A 23,067-nucleotide genomic window follows, 5' to 3' on the forward strand; every position below is an offset into this window, starting at 1 on the left:
CGTGCGTGGTCGCGGCGTCGCCGTTTCCGTGTATCGTCGATCTTCGGGTTTTTCACTCTCGATTTTACTCTTTAACACGTTCACTGTAGCGGGGAACTTCGGAGTTTTATGTATCGTTTACTCTTTTGTGATAGATATAAAAAGGGACTTATTATTTGGTGTCGTCAATTTTGCGTTACCGTTATCTATAGGTGTTTAACACTAGAACTACCAGATGAGTCGGAATGAGCCATTCCTGAATTCTCTTTTTACAATTATTTGAAAAAATAGATTCTTCTCTGAGAAATTTTTAAAGAAATTGTTTTAGTAATACGCTAACTAAGTTTTGAGTGATCGAAGTCTTGAGAGACTGATAGATGCACTTTTGGGGTTTCTATAGAAAAATTTTGAGAAGTCAAATTGACTGCTTGGTAGTTCTAGTGTTAAGTTACTGAAGATTTTTACTGGATGCCAGTTATGTGACAAATCATAATTGTTTCTGTGTAATCTGGAAGCTTCGGTTATTGATAACGGCATATTTACGTGAAAGACTGATTATATAAGGATTATCACTAAAGTTTTCCGTGTATCATGAGGAACTTCAGAGTTTTATGTGTCGCTTATTCTTAAGAATAAGAATAATAATTTATCCTTAAGAATAAATTCTGTCATTTGTAAAATGATTTACATCATAACAAAGACATTGGCGATTACTGTAAAATAACTCTGAAACAGAGACATCGGAAGGTTCAGTTACACCAAATGTTTATTTTACTGAAATGTTACGCTGTAAAGGTAAAGAATTACGAAATATCGGAAGTTCGAAATAATCGGCTGCGACACATATAAACTTTACGGCGCAAGAAGGTAATTGAATGCGATAAGGAACCATTGTTTCAAGTGCGGTGTCCGAATGACTGTTCTAGAGCAGGAGCTTTATAATACAATACTTCGTTGCTCGAGAAGGTGTTCACCCCGTTTTAAACGAGCAATCAATCAATCGACCTCTGATTGATCAAAGTCATTTTACATAGGGAAATAGTGTATGTAGTCTCTAGGTGCAAGAATAATAATAATTTTGTTAAAACTATGCCAACGGAAGCTAACGTAAAAACTGAAATGTGCAATGCACGACATGTTATACAACGTAGTACGGTGGTTCCGAATCTAGAGTACGAGAAAAGTTTCTAAATTTTCGATCGAAGTAAAAACTAAAGCCACAAATCACTCGAATGCAAGTGTTGTTGTAAAAGTTAATTTAGAAGTGTAAAGGTATTATTATGAATGAACGACAACAACGTAGCCATTCAAAATTTTAATGTAAATGTATGTGTTTATTTTACAACAAATAAATTATCTTGCAATCGATGTAATTTCCTAAATAAATAAATAGAAACACATTTCTCAAGGGAGTGCGAGAACGTATTTTCAGACTCGAGGAGATGCCGATCGCTGCAAACGTTAAGAACCACTGCCGTAGTATATAAAAATAGAAGTATTTCGAATGCAAAAACTTGATGCGTAAACAACCGTTAACTACGGCGCATGAGGAAGCTCGTTTGCAATTTGTGGGAAAACACATTCATTAGATGATAAAAATGGCAGATCGTTGCTTGTACATTTGAAAAGAGATTTACATTAGAAGGATCGAATGGAAGCTGTTAGTGCATTTATGATTTACAGGAAAAACAAGAATATTGAATCGTCAACAAGTACCTAGATAAGAATGGTGTAGAGATGTCAGCTAAAGTTGGATGCCTACTGTGGAAAAGCTAACATCAAATGTGTAAATTAAATGTGAGCACTAGACCTATCGAGCGTTTAATACGATTCATATAGAATCTGCATAAAAACTGTAACAACAGATTATTTTTGGCTTCTTCATATATCGATTGCAGTATTCAAGTGAAGCTATTCATTTTTTAAATCGTTTCAACATTTCAGACGTCAATAATTGCGAAATAAGAAAATTGGAAAACAGGAAACTATCGACAGGTGTCGTAATTTTAGTGTTAAATAGTACCAATTACATTGCATCAATAGATGACACATTAAACTTTAATGATTAAAGAAACATGCAATCGATGTGTTGACCTTTTGTTGTTTAAATATTCAAATTACTTGTTTGCAACTTTTGATTCTAAATATGAAAGCCTGCTGTCGCAAAAATATCAATATATCAAACTCGTAACAAAGATTCCAAACAGACTTCACCAAATATAAATGTCACATAACTCTTCCGAGTCCGAATTAAATATTATTCAAACTAAGCGTAAACGTAGAATAACCGTAGAATTTCTCTCCTAGCAAATTATAAACTCCGTCACTCCGTTACTCCTATACTCCGTCGACCTCAAATGAAAAAGAAATCGTATCTTCAAAGATTCATTCCGATATTCGAATAAAACTCTACTTCCGATATCATTTGAAATATCCAATGCCCCTAGAATATCAAACAAGAACATGTAAACCATTAATTTCAAGTGGTATGGTAATTCTAGTGTTAATTTTCGCTGAGACATCGCCAATGCGCTTTTGTGGGTCATACTGTAGTAATGGACCTGTCGTTACACGGGGCTCCTCGCCGCCACCTGCTATGAAAACTTCTGCTAATTGCCACGGTACACTCGAGAAAAAAAGGAGAAAAGGGGCATCCCCGAAACCACTCCTCTACACGTTCCCCGGTGTTGGCAAAGTAGTCCCGTTTCGTCATTCATCAAATCTTTGAGATTTACATCCCCCTATCTCGTGAGATCCCGATGGGCCGTAAGGACATATCCACCGACGTGCATCGCACACTTAGATGGGTTCGTCGCGTATGTATGGCTCTCGGACACCTTTCATGACGTCAGTCAGGCCGCGGGGCCCGACGGGATTACAGGCAAGATCAAAAGGCGCCGACCGCCGCCGCCGACTCGATCACTCTTCCTCTCGCTCTCTCTCTCTGTCCCTCTTTCTCTCTCTTTCTTTTCGTTTCTCTCTCTCTCTCTCTCTCTCTCTCTTTCTTTCTTTCCCTCTCCACCCCTTCTTCTCTCTCTCCCGCGCTCTCAGTGGGCGCGAGGTGAGCCGTGCAGGCCCCAGGACGAGTTCAGAGCGAAAAGACCCATATAGTAGTGGCGGGGTGGCTCCTTTTTCGGCCGGACCCGACTTCTTGCGCGACAATACGTGAAATTCTACGTAACCGACCGACCCCCGTGCCCCATTACGAAATATTTCGAGGTTACCCGCTTGGGACGCGGACAAACGGGTTAATTCGTAGCCGGTCGATCCGCTTCGGGCTCTTGTGCGAGTAGCCGTCCCTTTGAACAGCTGTGGATACGCCACGATTAAAAAGTATAGGCGAGGAGGCCTAATTGGTTGCGGCTGTGTACGGAAAATTCGAAGGGAGATTGAAATTAACCCTTTGCGCTCGGGAGGCGGCTAGCAGTCGATGTTTGGTTTTATGCGAAGGAATTGCGATTCGGTGTTTAACCCTTCAGGTGCCGGGGGAAATTTTCATAGGTATTCGAGAAATGCCAGATCATTTGGACCCTTCCAGTGGCATTTGTAAATTGAATCGAAATGAGGAAACGTTGTATCATAATGTATAATCTGAGGTACGAATGAGGAGAGAGCAACAGAAAATATGAACAATTCCATTAATGATTAGATTTATCGCTATCGAAAATAAAGGGTCACTGGCACGTTTTGAAAAAAATTTTGTTACAGCGACGCTGGCACTCTAAGGGTTAAATGAAGGCATGATTGTAAATGAAAATTTATTTTCAAAAGTTCGTAAAATGTTTACATAATACTAATGTTAGACTTCCTTTGTTACTAAAATCGAAAAAAAACTTTTCGCGTGTAAATGAAGAAATAATATATTGCTCCTAGACAGTCGAAGGGTTAATCCCTTACCTTGGAAATGAAGTCAGAGATTTGGCAGAGTCTCGTGAGAAGTATTTTGTTTTTGCCTATTTTGCACAGATATGTGCTTTGTTTATTAATAATTTTGTATAGAGGGACTACTGATGTGTATAAAACGTCATTGGCAACTTCAGAACAAAAACATCTCGACGTGCGTACCACGTCTTTCGGGAGCAAAAGGTTAATGGCAAGCTTTTGTGTCGTGTAATTGGACTTTAAATATTGAAATGGAATAGTTATTGATTCTGATATTGTTTTTTGAATAGGTATTTTGTACGGATATGTAGCAGCGGAAACAGTTTTGAGTGGAAAGGGTTCTTTTGAATCAACAATAAAACATTATTGGGCTAATGTAATTCGAGGGTTTTATAATTTTGTGGTAGTATATTGGTAATATTTCAGGATAATGTACCTACTGTCATTTTTATGGAATTTACTTAATTATTTATTAAATTATTCTGTATTGTTTTATGTATGTCCTATTTCGATGGCAGCCATGATAACTCAATAATATTTGAAATCTTACATAATGTATAAAGTACTTTTATAGTCCGTAATAAAATTATGTATATTCCCTTTTATTAAATAAGATACTCGAGATTCTCATAACAAAACAAATTCTCTTTTGCAAAATAAAGCGTTACAATTAATTCTATAATAAACTTGTTAATATTGAAATGTATAAAATGCACAAAAATTGCGTGAATATTTTACCGCGTGTTCTTGAAATATATAAACGTGCTTGCCGAATTCATTATACAATTATTATGTAGTAATACGCAATATAATTATAATTTAAGGATCGGCGAATAGCGACATGTTCAAACGAGGATAACCGTTTAATTGGTTAATGTAATATACGGAGGAACCGGTGGAAAGCTGAAGTGAAAATTACAGTCGGAGGAATCTTGGTTAATCGGTTATAACGATGTAAAGGAAATTCAATGAAAGAGTGAAATTAATACTGTAGTTGGAGAAACTTCGCTTAATTAACTGTAACGATGTACGGAAAACTCAGTGCAAGACTGAAATTGAAAGTGCGGTTGGTGGAATTTTACGTAGAATAGACCGAGACGAATCGGATCAGTTCAGATTTAACAGCGAAAAGCAAACAATTTAAACATTTTTTTCGTAGATTTCTTATTAATAGACATTCATCTTCAATACCAGTAAAAAAAGATAATTAAGAAACTTAAGAACCATTGTTTTATTACGAAAAAATTGAAAAATGAGAAATATCCGATTCGCCGAAAATTCCGGGATAAATTTTTATTCACCTTATTAGCTTTGGCTCTTATTATTGCGTCCTTTATTGTTTCTGAGCTCCGTGATCTCTGATATGCCTTTTTGTACGTCTATATATAAATGATCGAGATATTTATAATCATGGACATGAAAAAAAGGGAAATCCGAGATCCGATTTACCCGGCACGATTTAATCCGAATAGTCCCGGTTCGAAGAATTTCAAAGTGGATACGATAAGTGAATAAAATACAATATAATAATCTAAATTACATTAAATACAGAATTTAGACACCTTAAAGACTAATAATAATCGACACATTTGAATTTCCAAGCTTAGCTTGCCATTTTAAATGTGAAATTCCGAATGACGTATTTTAGACTAATCACAAATTCGTTGCGTTCGCTTCGATTCTAACACGCACTGGTGGCAAACAATCTTCTTCTTATTTTGATTCGTTTCGCCCCATGATCCTATTCGCCTCGGTCTACCCTAATAAAAAATTCAATGAAAAATTCAGTGAACAACTAATGCTAGAATTGCAAGAATATTGGAATTAGCTTGATTTCAAAGTTAACACGTTGAATTCCATGGGAGTCAGCAGTGACCCTCGCCCAAATTCAATTGCTATAATTTATTAATTCCCTCAGTTAAACAATGATTATTCGAAAACATTCCTATATTGTAAATGACGTTACCTAATGCGTTGACATTCAGAAAGACACTCAACAATTCAATTAAATAATTTAATATTGTATTTGTTTCATCTCGCATATTCTGCACTTTAAAGTCGTGCGAATTCAACGTGTTAAAGAATATATTTTTATAGGTTATGATGTCGTTGCTACTTATATAGACAGAGAAAGATGTTCATTGGTTTTCAGCGTGATGTACATGTTATGAATTATATGCATAATAATTTTTTCTGGGGTACAATATCACAATTCTCCCAACTGAAATAACATGTAATCTTTCAATTTATATTCTACTCTTTTTACAGTTTTCTCGAATCCAAATAAAACTCAATGAAATGAGTTTGAAACGTTAAATGTATCTAATATCGTTTGAAGAATAAACCTGAGATTAATTGGAAAAGGCTCACAAAAATAGTCGAGTTAATGAACAGAACTGAAGAAAGCTGGAGTTATTAATTGCTCCGAAACGTAGAATATTAAAACATGTTACACCTTATACACGTTAGAAATCACATTCCGCTATTTTATTACCCTTTTTAATCTCCCTGTTATATAAAATTCTTTATTAACAAAATCATATGAATCTAACGACGTTAACCCTTTGCCTTACAATAGCGTATCAGACTAACGATGAAAACTTTTACTTGAATCCGACAAATCTAAATGTCATTCATTTATTTTTAACGTAAATTAAATATTACTTGTCTATCGTTAATCTTTAACATTTGTAGAAAACGTAGTCGCAGAATGAGTATAAAACCCTTCTATGTTTCTACGAAATTATTAACGATAAAGTTGTTTCATCAAGTGCAGTTTATAAATAAATCATAGGGCAAGGGGTTAATATGTGTAAAAAGATAATTGGCAGCGCTTTACTGCGCGCGTCCGCCTGTTCGGAAACTTTGTATCCCATCGGAAAGTTCAAGACCACCCTGTAGCAAGAATAAAAGGGGGGGCTGAAGTGGTTCGAATCATTGAGAAAATAATTTTCAGCATGAATTATTGATAACGGGTAATTGATTGTGGGCGATCACGCTAATATCCATGATCGTGCCGATATGACGCGATAGGGGCTTCCTCGATTTGAATTCGCTCGACGCAACTCGCATGATTAAACTTCACCCTCGAGGCGAAGCTTCTCGGGGTAATGGTATTTATTGGAAGTCATTTAGCTAGGAATTAGTGGAAGGTAATTTTCGTTTTTCTATATTTTATAATTATACGTTATTATGTTCATGATTATAAGCGATATAATTAATATCTTTTTATTATATTATCTGTAATCATAAAAAAATAAAAGACATTAATATCGAATACCTCGTTAGGAACCGATATACCTATTTCAATGTAATATCATTCTTTTAGGCTTTTATTTTGTTATTACTGCATAAATTGTAATGTGTTATTCCAGCATATTAATGACCGGCGTGCCATTTACATAATAATGTAATTTCATCGTGAAGGTCGATTATTAAATTATACGACCTAATTGTTCGACAGTACAGAATAAAACCTTCTCATTAAATCTGACTAATTCTACGACGACATTTCATTAAATACAGTTAATCTGAATGCAGTGTTGATAGTGTAATTATTATTATTATTTCAGGGGCGTAAGTGGTGAAATTAAATTCATTTAAAATAATACAAATTTTATGGTATCTTAGGTGGAGGGAGAAATATTCACTTACCTATTTACAGTTTGTCACGTTGATTTATTTATTTCATCGAAAATGATTAAATAACAACTGTCTTTGTGCGTTGCAATGTTGGTAACATGAAAACGGAATATATACTACTATATTTATAATTATATGAATATTCTTGGATCAATTAAATACTAATAATACAATGTTGTCAATAATATTAGTCATTATTGGTTATTAATGTTATACATTGTAACTCTAAAACAATGTTATCAATAATACCGATTATTATTCATTGTTAATATTGGTAACTCAAATATTACTATGTAATTAATGCGAAAACATTTCACAAAACCTATTTCTCTCAAGAACTTGAAAGTAGAAGTTAGACCAATTATTTTGAGCAACTCGAAAACAAATCTGATGTAGCCAATACTATATCATCCACGAAAGGTTAACACATTGAATGCCACGCGATTTCCCAAAGCAAAATACACAAAATGAAAAAGATACGATACTACATCATTCGATTGAATTGCATTATAATTATTGCACGTTCATCTAGCTGAGTGTCACCACATTCGATATCATTACTTATAATATAGAAATTTTCAAATAATGTTCAAATAATCATCCTTAAATTGAGTGAACCATAGTAATTCCATAATCACCGGTGACCCCCATGGCATTCATGTTAACGCTAAAAGATGTGTCAACCTAACCCCTTCCTGATTTCTTCTTTTTGCAATTATTAAAAACATTTCTCAGAGAATTTACTAAAGCAATTCATTCAACAATACGCAAACTGAATTGTAAATCAATTGAAGTCTCAGTAGGTACACTCTTCGAGCTTCTATAAAGAAATTTCAAAAAGTCAATGCAGTTCGGTAGTTTCAGTGTTAGCGAAGAAATTCCGAAAGCTGCTTTGCTAAGACAAACTATTCGTTAAAGGCTTGACCGGTTCCATAAAGAAGCAATCGTCAGTTCCGTTCATTTGGTGTACTGTTCGTAATTGTATGATAAATGATGAATTCCGCAAACAATCGGGTCAACGGAACTGATCATGAGCACGGTATACCAATCCGGTCCCGAGCAGCCGGCCGGCCCAATGAAAAGCCGAGAGGAAAGGCGAACAACTGATTGTGAGAAGAGGAAGAGTTGCGCGCGTATTACCTGACCGAGTGAGAATATCCGTACAGGCGAAGGGGATGCATGTATTTAAAGTTCGGTATGAGTTCCGAGTTGCGAAGGCTTCAATCAACGTGCCGTCGCTTGGGGCCTATCCGATATCAGACATTAGGTACCCACGGCTCTGGCTTCGTACTTCAACTCTTGTACATACCGACGCCTACGAAATCGCCTTGCGAATTCCCTCTCGTCGCGGAGCGAAATTTCTTTGATCCGCGAACGTGTCCTTGCAAAACAACCGCAACACGGATTGACCGATGTGAATATTTGTTTAGCTGATTTTAGTTAATGCTAAAGATGTCGAGTAGTCGGATTGATCGATTTGAAATTTCTTATACCTTAAAGTTTGTAAAAGCAACAAAGATTATTCGATGTGAATATTTCACACGATTTTAATTAATGCTAAAGATGAGCAATCGGATTGATCGATTTGAATTTGCCTATACCTTGATCTTTGCAAAAGCAACCGCAACACAAATTCAATGAAAATATTTGGTTAGGTGATTTTAGTTAATTCCAAAGCTATTAAGCAGTCGAATTAATCGATTTGAATTTGCCTGTACCTTGATCTTTGCAAAAGCAACCGCAACACAAATTCAATGAAAATATTTGGTTAGGTGATTTTAGTTAATTCCAAAGCTATTAAGCAGTCGAATTAATACCTTGAACTTTATAAACGTAATACAGATATTATTCACATTATTTATTCACACGATTGCAATTAATGCTAAAGCTATCGAACAATCAAACTGATCGATTTCAGCTTTCCTTACTTTAAACTTTGCAAAAGCGACGCAAAGCTTTCAATGTAAATATCTATTCACGTGATTTTAGTTAGTGGCAAAATTATCGAACAATCCGATTGATGAATCTGGATTTTCTCATGCAAACCGTAAACCTTAAATAACAAAATTGGAGATTCTTTTGCGTGGAGTGATGAAAATCGCTCGACAAAGACGGACAGCGGTGTTCAACGATACGGCGTACTATCGTGGATTCTATATCGCAATACTGGTATAAATATACAGCACTTATAAAGTCTTTGTTTATTTTTGTAATTTTTGCAATAGTTCCACAGAGCGCATTATCTTTTATATGGACGTTCACCGCAAAACACATTCATTCAAGAACAGCAGCCACAGAAATTACTACTTTTATTAGTAGTAATGATAGTTAATAATAGTTTTTTACCCATTATCAAAGTATTATCTGTCACGGGGGTAACAATTGGCTAAGAAGTTGAAGTGTACGTCAACTATAGGAATACCGCTCGCAGCGACGCTCGAATGACTTCTATGTATAAAAAGGCCAGAATATAGAGGAACGAAAAATAGACAGCTCAATAATATTTCCTTAGCGTAGAGAAAGATTTCCTATATGGTCTATAAATTCGGAGATTAATGTTAAATGACATTATCTCCATGCAAATTGCACGAACAACATTTTTCAAATTGGTTACCACGTGATCTTAAAAACCATCATGCTGGTTATACTCAATCGTACTGAAATATTCCTTTTTATTTTTACAGTTATTCGAAGCTATAAAAAGCATAAAAAAATGAAACTTTAGGTTTAAAGTTTTGTAATTCTTAATGTATTTCTTTTTTTTTTAGTAATCTGTATATTAATTAACGTAAGCTTATTCTACATGTTTCTTTTTGTTCTTGAAGAGTAAAAAGTATGCGCATGTTACTCGAAGTTTATTATGTAAGACAATTTCCTACGCAACAGAAGATAATAGATACATAGAAAGTGTTAATTACTTTATTTCTTAACATCTACCAGTGAGCATCACGGAAATATCAAGGAGAATGACCCATTTTTCAACGATTCTCATCCTTCGATCGGATTATCAGTTTCCGAAATTTGTATTATCCTCTGCCCAAGAATGTTCATCATCATTCACAAATTCCAAGTTTCATGTGTTTCACTCGTTAACGATCTAATTTAATTCTGAAGTAACGCATGATGTTTTAACACGCGACAAATGAAGGATTTCTAACCATCATAGACTTTTATCGTTCTCTTCTCATATTCGCATGATCTTCCCAGTTTCTTGTTGACACTAGAACCACCGAGGATTTAATGCGGTTGACACGCAATCCCTATAAAAACTATAACGATAGATTATTTTCATTTTCCTCGGACATTCATTATTCCAGTGGACCTGTTCATTTTCAAGATCGTTTCGAATATTCATTGCTTTTAAGATATAAACAATCTCGGAACAGAAAAAAAATATCGAAACCAGCCATTTTGACGGGTAATTCTGGTGTTAATGCGGATTTAAATTGTAAAATTCGAAGGATGACAATTTACATACTCAAACTTAATTACAACCGCGCATTAATGTTTCCTTAATACCTTTTACAACCTCGAAACACATTTACATGAGTTACGGTAAAGTCAACGTGCCTCCTAGAAAATTGACGCTGCCAGAAATCTTTGTGCATTTCTTTCTGCTTCTGGCGTACCGTCGCGCATACGAAACACCGGCGCGCGCAGTCTGCAATTCCTTCGCAGAAAAGGAGAGCTCAAAGAAAAACATACTAAAACCAGACAATAGTGCGAATAAAAATGAAGATCGTTAAGATTAGGTACCTACATAAATTACTCGTGGCTGGCAGAGAGTTTTGCAATAAACTAAATGTCACTTAAAATACGTACGGACTTGAATACTTGCAAGAACATTGGTTATTAGAAATCATTTTCATTGCATAGTTAAGATTAAAATAATTTACGCAGAAACACATTGGCGTATTCTTGTTTAATCTATTATAATAGCAAACTAAAGGTTCGAGTTGTAAATATTGAATTAAACGTATTTCTGGATAATTATAGGTAATTGCAGATAGTAAAGGCGAATTTAATTGGCATTTTAGTGCTTCGTAGAGTAACCGCGTCTGTTTTCAGTCGTTTGCGAAAGACGAATGATCGATTTAACTAAATATTTGTGACATTTTTCGTTTACGATGCTTCTGTAATTCGTGTATATTCATAATATTATGTAGTGCAATCTTTTCTCTTAATTCATTCTGTTCGTAGACAATTAAGAAGTATATTTTAAAATTTCTTAAAAATTTTACTTCCTTCACACGTTGCACAGCGTTGTACATTGATGTTTAATTAGGTAACTCGTTAAAGATTAAATTCGTTGTTGACTAATTTTATTAATCCAACTTCTTATCTATACAAATTAAGTTTTCAAGTTCTTCACTTAAAATACACTTTAATGTGATCTCGAATCGTCTTAAGAACTTGAAGACCAGCAGATGATTCCTAAATTACAAGTTAAAATCTTTAGTTTAAATATTACTTGAAAAATTCAGAGGGATTATTTTTCACTAGTTTTATTATCAAACGCTCATCCTGTGTTTTAATGCTTTATCTCGTCCTCGTTTTACATCGTTTTATATAGAATAATGTTCTTTGTAACACGATTTCTATAGCGATGAGAAATTAATTTACGTTTTTCGATATTGATTTGCCCCATTTTAATATTTTCGGTTTAATAACATTGAACTACTACTTACAATTACGTAAAATACTTAACCCCTTGTCTCACAATATCGTGTCACATTCGTGACGAAGATTTCGAACAAGAAGCAAATGTAAAAGTCACTCTATCCTTTGTATTGAAATTCAATGGCATACTCCTAAAATGCAGGCCAGATGCTCTTATAATATATTCTAACGATAAGCTAAAGCGAAACGAACAAGAATTACACGTTCGCCTAAAAAAAAATAAATAATCCATCGCAGAAAAAGTTAGCACCATTTAGAGTTTTAAAATGACTTGTACATTTGTCAAACGCAGTTAACTGTGGAATTTAGTTTCAAAAATTTCTCGTTTTAAACGAAATAAAATCAAAGAATGAAGTGTGTAATCATCCAACGCAGGACGAATGTACCTAAAATATATTTTACCGAGAAATCAAAGCAAAACAAAGAGGAATTACACGTTTGTTTGAGAAAATAAAGAAAGAATTATGTATGATTCCAAGCATGAAAATAACGTGTATACTCGTCAAATGCAGTTAACAGGTTATTGATTCAAAAGGAAACACAGAAATGAAAAAACTAATTAATCGAGCAACATAGGAATCGATATAAAGTTAAACAAACGAAAGAGACCGCAGAGTTTTAAATCAAATTTTAAAACCGATCATTTGACCGGTTCGCGGTGCGGTTTAGTGTTAACGACCACGAGCCCGAGCGACAAACGAAAACCGCAAAGTTTCCATGCGCTCTCTAAAAATCGTTGGCCTCGCTGATTGAAAATGATGATGTCCAAACGTTTGCTATTCCGAATTAATTCCCGCTCACAAAGTTGAATCCAACGGTTTGCGTAACGACGAAACGCGTCTGAAGAAGGTCATTTGAGAAGCAGAAAAAAGGCGAAGCGTTTAACAGGGAGGGAATAATTCACTCAAAGCACATCGTAAAACCATTAGCATCGGCTGTAAAAGTTCCTCTTGCTCTTTGTAAAAACTCCACAAGGCATCCGACATCGGTGCATTAAACGTTCGGCAACCGGAATCCTGTTTCGTTCTCGATGAACTATTTTTTTCTACCGGTCGGTTCGCTCGCGAGATGTTTCGGAAAAATTGTCGCCAACGCTCGATATACTTTCCGATTGAAAATTTTAATGGAGCAATTCTGCTACTGGTTAATTGAAAATCGTTCTATGGATTCGAGTAAAATAGATTTTCGATTTTCAAAGTTTTATTGGTATAATTAAACCGTAGATGTTCGTGTAAACGTTTTTCTTATCTATTTGTGGGCTAATTAGTAGGAGTCAACGAAAAATTCATTTTCTTAAAGATTCTAATGTGTTAGGAGTTAAACCTTATTGGAACATATTAAATAGGTTTGTATAATAAATTAGAAATAATCGTGTGTATAGATATTCGCGGCTTAACACTAGGGCTACCGAGTATTTGATATGATTGATATGTAATCCCTGTAAAAATGGTAACAGTAAATTATTTTCCGTTCCTTCGGATATTCGTTTCAGATCATTTCAAATATTCAATGCTTTTGAAGTATCAATAATTGCGAAACAAGAAAACTGAAACCGGTCATTTTGATTGGCATGGTAGATATAGTGTTACTTACTTGAGTGTATTAAGACGTCTTGCAAAAGAATAATCGTTTGTGATACAATAATACGTACAATGTAAAATATTAACATAATATTATTGACTATGCTGGGGAATTGGGTTCCCAGTTTTGGTTCATACGAAAGATATATATTTTAACTTATAAGGAACTCGTATCGAGCTGATATTGCATGACATGGCTCGAATAAGTCGTCGATGTAGTTTGCGATCGACTGCAGAACATTTGATTAGTTATTTTGCAATTATGAGCGTTAAAAAGATATTGAGTGAAAAAGTTTTGATCTTATGTAGCTGTTTAAAGCATTTTTTTAAACTTTTGATTGAAAAATTGAGAGAATTAAGTATACTACTGGATTTTACATTCCGTAAGTTGTATTTTTCATATTTAAATCATTTCTCTATCTAACGCTGAAGTGTAGATTTTTAATTCTTTTTAATTACGACTCACGGGGTAAAACGGGGCGCCTTATGTATAGAGAGAAATGGTAATGTCTTTAATTATTGTAAAAAATGTACGAGTGCATGTAAGCATGTGTATGTTGCTGTTGAGGTGCGAAATGTGTGTAAACAAATGTGTGCGAGTCTTCTTTTGATTTTCCAATCGCTAGAAATGCAAATAGTTATGTTTCGACTGCGGGTCGATGGTGTACGATTTATTTCTCTATTTATTTTATTCATTTTCACGCTATTTGCTTACATAAAATTACTCGAAGTGAGTAATGAGAAAACTGGTTCCAAAGCAGGAAAACGTAGAAAAGTAAAAACAGTAATGCATTCTCGAAAAGCAACTAAAAAAGGGGAGAACATAAACTCAGAATAGTCTTCTACTGATAGATGCATTTTGTAATGAATTTTATGTTCATTCAAAAACAAAAATAATGGATTCAGTGCATGCAATATCAAGGCTGGCCCATGAAGATTACACCAGTGCAGAAAAGCAAATGATACATTTATTTGCGATTTTTGCTTATCGAATAACATACACTTATAATTCATTCATGTCAGTTAATAATTTTCATTTGGTAACAATAAAGAATTTTTAAATTTTATGTGACTTTAAATGAGTGTTCCGTTTTACCGTACCATTTTTGGGAAGCGGATATTTCTCTTTCGTAACCATATATTTATAAGTCAAAAATTAGTAACAAATGTCATTTTCAATCATTTAGACAAATATAGAACGATTCTGATTTAATTGAGTTTATAGAAACTTATATTAAGAGCTTAGAAACTTTTCTCGTATTTATAAACAATTTTACTTGACCATAAGTGTATATAATACTTATCTTAATTGCTAACCAAACAAAAACCATTTTTATTGCAATAAGTTGACAAATATCTTTCGTATGAAGCACAACTGGGAACCCGGTTCTCCACCATAATCAACTACTCTGTTTTGATCCAAAATGAGTTAATTAACTAAATATTAAATATTTATACTTCGATATACGATAAGAAAGAGAATAAAACTGCAAAATACTCTTTAAAGACTACAAAGTACAAATAGTACTTTTTTGAATAAATTGTTCAATACCAAGATGTAAAAAACAATTACAAAACAACCATTTCGCCATCGAAATGTTAAATCTTTTCAATTAATAATTTTTAACTTCTTTTGCACGAGACACTGTGATGATACCTGTTCTAGGACTCATCTGATAACATCAGGATGACCACCCGAAAGTGACGGAATGTTTTGATTGCATTATGCAGCCCGTATCTTAAAAGAAAAACAATAGAACCCGGTTTCGTACAACTCACCCCTAAGTAAGAGATATATATTTTCCTTCGCCATATTTAATTACTTACAAGACAATGCGATAAAATATGTGATGATTGTTTAACCCCTTCAGACCTAGAGCACATTATAATGTATTTTACTACTTAAATATCTGACAAAATATTAGAACTCTGACAGGCAGCCATATATACTCTTTCGTTGAGTCCATTTCTACCAGAAAAGTAGTATACTACCTCTATTTTATTCAAAATAATGTCGTTACGGTGCATTCAATGGCGGTCCATTGTTGTTCGATAAGTAAACATAATTTTATACAAAAATCAAGTCTGAAGGGGCTGAAATAATTATACAAAGATTTATAACATTTGTTTCTTTATTCTGACACACTTTTTGTACAACTTCCAACTTTCCCATCTTCACATCACGTCACTCTACTTTCTATCTACAGCCTTATACAGCAACATTACTGTTTATAAATGAAAGTTTTACTTGGAATACGATCCTAATTCGATTTTCCTGGTAAAACTGTAATACTTTGTTAAGAAAAATCAGCATAAGTATTCACGTATCGCATAACAAGCATGATACGTCACTTCGTACGCCGTCGGTCCTAGAACATTTTACACGATATTCACTTAAACAGTATGGTTCGCTAACTCTCTGATTACTGTAATGTCGACCAGTTGCGCCATGTTTTCCAAAAGAATTTTAATCAATTCGCATTCCAAGTCGCACAACACGTTATAGTTGTTACTGCACTGTAACACTAAAATTAGCAGAGGGGTTAACATGACCCATTACTGATTTCTTCTTGTTGCGATGATTAAAAAGACGACAGACGTTTCGCTGAGTAATTATTAAAGAAATTGATTTAGCAATACGCAAACTGATTTGTAAATCAATGAAAGCCTCGATAGATGCACTCTTGGAGTTTCTATAGAGCAATTTCAAAAAGGCAATTTAACCGCCCGGTAGCGTTAAATGATTGCATTACGTTTAGCAATGGCGAACGGATCTTCTCCATTTTTAACTGCGCCGTATAATGTTCGAAGCAGGTTACAAAGAACCGTAATACACTGGCGATAGATGTAAATATGTAGGTGTGCAAGTCTATCGCGTCGAAAACAAATGTGACAAGTATCCTAACAAATAATTCAATGAAAATTGTGTTACAGTAGCGAACATGTTCGTGAAAGACAGAGCGTTAAATGTTAATCATTTTAAAGCATGGTGAAAGGGTTAACGAAATATGAGACTAAGAATAAAGAAGTTTTACCTCAGTCCTGCGTTACTTTTATATCAACTTGACAGGCAATTTTTGATAACAAGAACCGCGTTACATCAAATCATAGAATGATTAGAACTTCCTCTAAGATTCCTATTTTAACGCTAGAACAACCGAGTGTTTAACATGTTGACTGCCACGAGAATTTCGAGCGTTTTTTGTAGTAACTCTTACTCCTTCGTAGCGAAGGATAAATAAATAATTAAATATTTTTATTCGATGTCAATGTTCTTATTGCAATGGTTTTCGAGTAATTTGGAAGCTCAATGGCAGTCAATGTGTTAACATGATTAACATGTAATCCTTATAACAACTGTCACAATAGATTTTTTTATTTCTCTACACTATATCGATTACAGTATTGAAGTGAAACTATTTTCCAAGTCATTTCTGATATTTAACACTTTTAAGATATCGATACTCGCGAAATTAGAAAATTAAAATCCGTCATTTCGACAGGTGCGGTTGTTCTAGCATCAACTCATGTTTCATCCATCAAAGCTACTCGACTCACGCAAAACTGACTGTCAAATCTAAGATTTGAACTTTCACGACGGAACACCGCAAAGTTCTCATCGTCTAAACTCTCGACGATGAAACAGCGCAGCTGACACTCGAATGGCCCAGCATCGGCTAATCGCGTTCGCAAAGAAACATTCCCACACATCCTAGACACAACATCCGATACCAAAATGTCCCACGACGGGCCTCTACATCGACGCACGCTTCAAACACTCCAAAAACCGCAAGAAAGCGGGCAGCTTACCTTGAAAAGGGTATCCAGTGAAGTACGGTGCCATGTTCAGAGTGCTGACTGCCATCTAGCTGGTTGCTCCAGTCCTCGAGAGTCTCTAATCACCAAATCACCACAAGAAAAAAAAAAGTTCGAAACGAAAATAAAATCTCTGTTCCCCCGGATGATCCTCGATTCTTTAAATTCCAGTCACTTGGCCGCGGACAAACGCGATTCACTAGATGTACGAGCGACAGGAAACGAAGACAGGGGAGCAAAGAACAGGGAAAGAAATGGCCGAAAGAGAGAAAAAGGGGAACACCGTGTGCGGAAACGAGCCCCACAAAACCCCGAAACGATGGTCTCGGTGCGAGAGCGTGTCAGGCTGCGTGAAATCGACGGAAACGGAGTGCATCGACGTATAATTTCCGGATGCTAGGATGCGACGATCGTGTGAGACCTGTTTGCTTCGGGCTCTGGGCTCGAACTGCTCGGTTGCCGAATCCCCGGTACACTGGCAAGAAGGGAACGCTAGGGAAAGAAAGGAAAAAGAAAGGAACGGAGTACCTGAAAGAGTCGAGGAAAGCTCCGCCTTCTTCCTGGGGCCTGTCGAGGAGGGAATGCCTGGGATGAGAGGTACCTTAATGGCTCTAGCCACGCGGTGCATTGGTCACCGGCAAGGTGATGCCGAACAGGCGGAGGTGGTCTTTTCCTTAGCTCCTCCCTGCCAGGTCTTCTCCTTAGCTGGCGCAGGCCTGTTTGACTTAACCGCCACGCATTTCCCTGGCGTTCTTTGATCTCCGATCGGCCAAGGGAGATCGGTAGCTAAACGAAATATGTAATGACGTTTAATCGATTTACCCGTCGAAACGATCGGGGCCCCCCCTCTCTAATATCCTTTGTTCGATCTATCATTGGTTACGGCTGCCATTTCCGATTTCCAATATTATGGATTACTTATCGTTCGCCCGTTGAAATTTATCGGCGCATTAAGCATCGTTGTTGGTGGCCGATCGGGAAACGAAGAAGGGTTTCCGCTGTTTACGTCTTCCCGGATAAGAGGAGGTTGTATATTACCGTCCGCGGCAAAAAGACATCGCGTGGTCGCGGTAACGCGATGGTAACAAGAAACATTGAAGTTCCACCGAGCCACAAAAGGCTCGTTGTGTGTATTAGAGACACGTGGGAAACCGTGATTGGCTGGGCCCGAGTGAATAACGAAGGAGGTGTAAACATTTTCGTTTATCGCCGAACGGGAAACTCCGGGGAAATGAAATGTTGCGTGGAGGTGCGGAGATGTTATTTTCATTCGAAGCGAACTCTGTGTGCGCAGGGTAGACCAGGGCGAATCGGATCGGTTCGGATTCAACGGCGAAAATTGATAGTTGAAACTGAAAATGAACATTTTTTTTGTGAATTTGTTATTAACACTAGAACGAGTCGAGTTGACTTTTCAAAATTTTTGTATGGAAACCTCAAGAGTGCATCTATCGAGACTTCGATCACTCAAAGCTTAGTTTGCGTATTGCTAAAACAATTTCTTTTGAAATTTCTTAGAGAAGGGTTTATTGTTTTTTCAATAATTGTAAGAGAACAATTTAGGAATGGGTCATCTTGACCCATCTGGTAGTTCTAGTATTAATACACGTTAACCTTCGATTTTTAGAGTTTTAAGAAACTTGAAAATCTCCGTTTTATAAGTAGAAATCTGAAGAATGAGGAATATTCGATTCACCTTTAAATTTTGGTGAATAGAATTATTCGGAACTATAAAAAATATTCAAATTTTTGTAGAATCCTTTTGTTTAATCTACAATTGTATAATTGGATGATAGTAAAATTAATTATTTACACATTTGTCGCAAATATACTACTTTCTAACACTACATCTATGAACACGGTTTTCGTGACACGACCCTTCGCAAAGATTGCATTGAACAAATCCTTTGAAGGTAGTTGGAGAAATGTTTCATTGCAATAATGCAATATTATTCTCTGGAAAATCCTGTATTTATGTCATTAATTCATCATTGCTCATTAGTCTTCACCCTTATTTTAACAGTGTCACTCTTTGGCCTATTCTCTAACTTCTTTTGTTATTTTTCAAGAAGTATCATTTTATGACAGATGATGACAAATGTAAAATTTGTTTTTCAGTTATTCGACAAGTAAATCGCCTTTGTAAGGTTGTATAAGGTATGCGATAAATTTTGAGAACTTGACGTATGGTCAGTTTTTTAGAGCTAATTTTTATTTTTGCTATGTTCCATGATCCCTGATTTGTCTTTTTTGTACATACGCACCACCTGTATATAAATAAACATAATATTTATAATTATAGAAATACTCAAATGAGGGAAAACCGCGATTCGCCCCCATTCCATGATCTGATTCGCCCCGAACGTAATGATTTCAAAGAGAATACAATAAATAAACAAGATATGGTATAATAATCTACAGTATATTAAATATTGAATTCAGACACCTTAGAGACTAGTAATAACAAACACATTTGAATTTCCAAGCTTAGCTTGTCATTTTAAACATGAAATTCCAATTACACATTTTAGACCAGCAATGAATTCGTTGCATTTACTTCAATTCTAACTCGTGCTAGTGGTAAACAACGATTTGAAACAATTGAAGATATATTGGATTAAGCGTGGGGAAAGTGTATGAAGTAATATAGACAACTTGCGAGCTGATTTCTATAAGAACGTAACAAATATGGCTAATATTCCTATCTTCATCCGATTCGCCTCGGTCTACTTTAAACTCGGTATCTAATTTTTCTAATTTTTTTTTATCTGTTAGGAATTCTACTTTGTGATACTGTAACGCAAAAAAAATAGAAGGAAAATGACAAATTGAATTTTTGAAGCTGTCGCGGTTAGGGAGATCCCTTAACTCTTTTAATATCAGCGGTCATAAGCCTGCGTGACTTTGAAATCAGACACCAGTACATTAGGTTGATTTATTTAATTTTTTACCACAAGATCACGAATGAAATCAAATAATTAATCAACTTAAAGTTTTATACTCACAGAGCTGAACGTTCAAAGTCATTGTAACTTCAAAGTTACAATATATATTCGTTTTAATAAGATTATTAAAACTATCGAATACATTGTTAATTTTTATTTATGCGTTGACATTTATTAATCATATTAATCATATTAAATAAATTTTGTTATAGTGACGAAACGAAGTTCGGCCTATTGGGGGTTGAAAGGCACTTGTTGAGAAGTCTAGAAGAATTGATGTAAAGAAAATACCAAAATCTTTCAAATTCTATAAAATGTTTTAGCTTCTCGTGATTATAAAAGGAAACAATCCACATTGATGATTGGTTCACGTGTTGTCTTAATTTGTAAATAATTCCAATCCGGCGTCATCTGAAAATAGAAGGCGATAATGGTAAATCGACGAACATTTTCAAAGTTATCAGAAATAACAATAGATAGTTACCTTGAACTCGAAAGGGTTAATTAAAAATTCGGTCGCTACAATCGTTTTTTCGTTAAAACTCGGGATTTATTAGTGTTTCGAACGTCCATCACGGAACTTTAACAGACAATCATGGGATAAAAGCAATATTGCGTGATCCGATCAATGAAACGGTACAAAGTTCAAAAAGGTCCGCTTCTCTACGTGTACACCGCTACTACATTTGTAATCAGATCCACATCGTTAATTAAATTAATTACATTCACCAATTACACGTATATTTAATTGAATCTTGGCATTTCGCTGCGTGATTATCCATCTATTCACGAATCGATATGGTGGAAAATTTCACTGTAATGTTTTTCTCTACCTGAATTGAGTATTTCATATGATTGACTTTTTTTAATCGACATCCTAAAGCACTTAGAACCAGAATTTGATATTACAATTTCAAGGAGATGTTGTATAAGACATTATTTGATAAGAATTTGAAATCGTATGTTAGTTTAATTTGTCAGTGAACGATCTCTTTTGTCCCTACTCGGAGCATTAAACATTTCAACTTGATTCCCTGCTGCGACAAAGCCATCGTTTCTGATTCGCGTGTAATCACCTCGGAGATTAGCCGAAAGTAAGCTGAAATCGCTTGGACGAGCGTCATAATCCAACACAATAGGCCTTGAAACCATGTTAATACGTGAGACTCATATAAAGTTATTTACAGCTACGTTTTCCTCAAGCTGCATCCTAATAGTACAGCGTTACTATACAATGTATATGCTATTAGAATGTTTATTGTGCTTTCTTTTTAATTTTACTCGACAAAATTGCGTGGACAATTTCGTAACATCAGACATTCACCATTAATGTAAATTTTGATAAGATAGACCGAGGAGAATCAGGTAAATTCGGATTTAACAGCGAAAAACTAATAGTTAAAACTTACAATCAACATTTTTTTCGTAAATTTCTTATTAATACACATTTAGCTTCAATATGAATCAACAAATTTTTATAAAACTTAACAATCTTCATTTTATAAGCAACAAAGTGAAAACTGAGAAATACTTGATTCCCTGCAAATGCTGGGAAACGGATATTTATCACATCTCAGTTTTAAAAAATTAATTTTTACTCATATTGAAGTCTTATTAATAACAAATTTATGAAAAAAAATGTCGATTCTAAGTTTTAACTATTAGTTTATTGCTGTTAAATCTGAACTGGCTTGATTTACATCGGTATACCCTACACCATTTTCAGTTGCGCCGATTAATTCAGCCTAAAAGCTAGTAACGATGCAGTTACATGAGTCACTCACTAACCAAGCCGATTAAAAGAAAATGAAAAACTAGACGAAACTGATGCAATGGTATACATTGCATTCTTAAATCCCCCTTCAAGTGGAAAGTCAAATATTCATTATAGAATGTACATTTTTTAATTTACCAACGATATAGGACGTATAAAATAGTATTATTTCGAAGTAATCTTTCTTACTATTACAATTCTTTCATAGCTGGAAGAATTATTTTTATTTGCTGGTACTAAATCCAGTAACACGGAAATTTATTTTAACATTAACCATGGCGGCACTGTTCGTAGCGTAACCGGTGAAATAGCTGGCTACAAAATAAAGGTAAACAAGTTGGGTGATAAACTGTTTTTTGATAAAAGGAAAGAGAAAAATTGAATGCTCATTAATCAGACAATATAGGTATTGATATAAAGTTAAATGAACGAAAAAAAACACAGAGTTTAAAATTCGGTCATTTGACAAGTACAGTTAGTGTTAAGCATAAGTAAAGTAGAAGCACCAATAGTTGACCGATTAAGAAAAATTGTCTGCGTGAATAATAGTAAACGCTTGCTCCTTTATCAAATAAAGAGACTCTATGCCTGAAAACGCTGTTTGAACTTCTCACATTATGTAACAAAGCGAACCTTCTTGAAATAGTTACATTATCCAAATTTCGTAGACATTTTCGAAAATTCAATACTTGCGTCAGAAGTTAACCATCCTTCAAAGCCAGAAAACTAATAATTAACCAAATGTTAGCAGTTGGCTCACAGTGAAACC

The 23,067-nt window shown here is 35.0% G+C and overlaps 1 protein-coding gene across 1 annotated transcript in view; it reads right to left on the minus strand.

Annotated features, from left to right (window-relative positions):
* Positions 1-17,628, minus strand: part of LOC116433749 (protein gooseberry) — a 40,355-nt gene extending 22,727 nt beyond the window's left edge. Inside the window, exon 1 of the mRNA XM_031992164.2 lies at positions 17,574-17,628. Coding sequence (XP_031848024.1) covers positions 17,574-17,628 — 55 coding nt within the window. The remainder of the gene's footprint in view (positions 1-17,573) is intronic.
* Positions 17,629-23,067: the final 5,439 nt, after the last annotated feature.

Source organism: Nomia melanderi, chromosome 14, assembly GCF_051020985.1.
Source record: "Nomia melanderi isolate GNS246 chromosome 14, iyNomMela1, whole genome shotgun sequence".
Taxonomy (NCBI): domain Eukaryota; kingdom Metazoa; phylum Arthropoda; class Insecta; order Hymenoptera; family Halictidae; genus Nomia; species Nomia melanderi.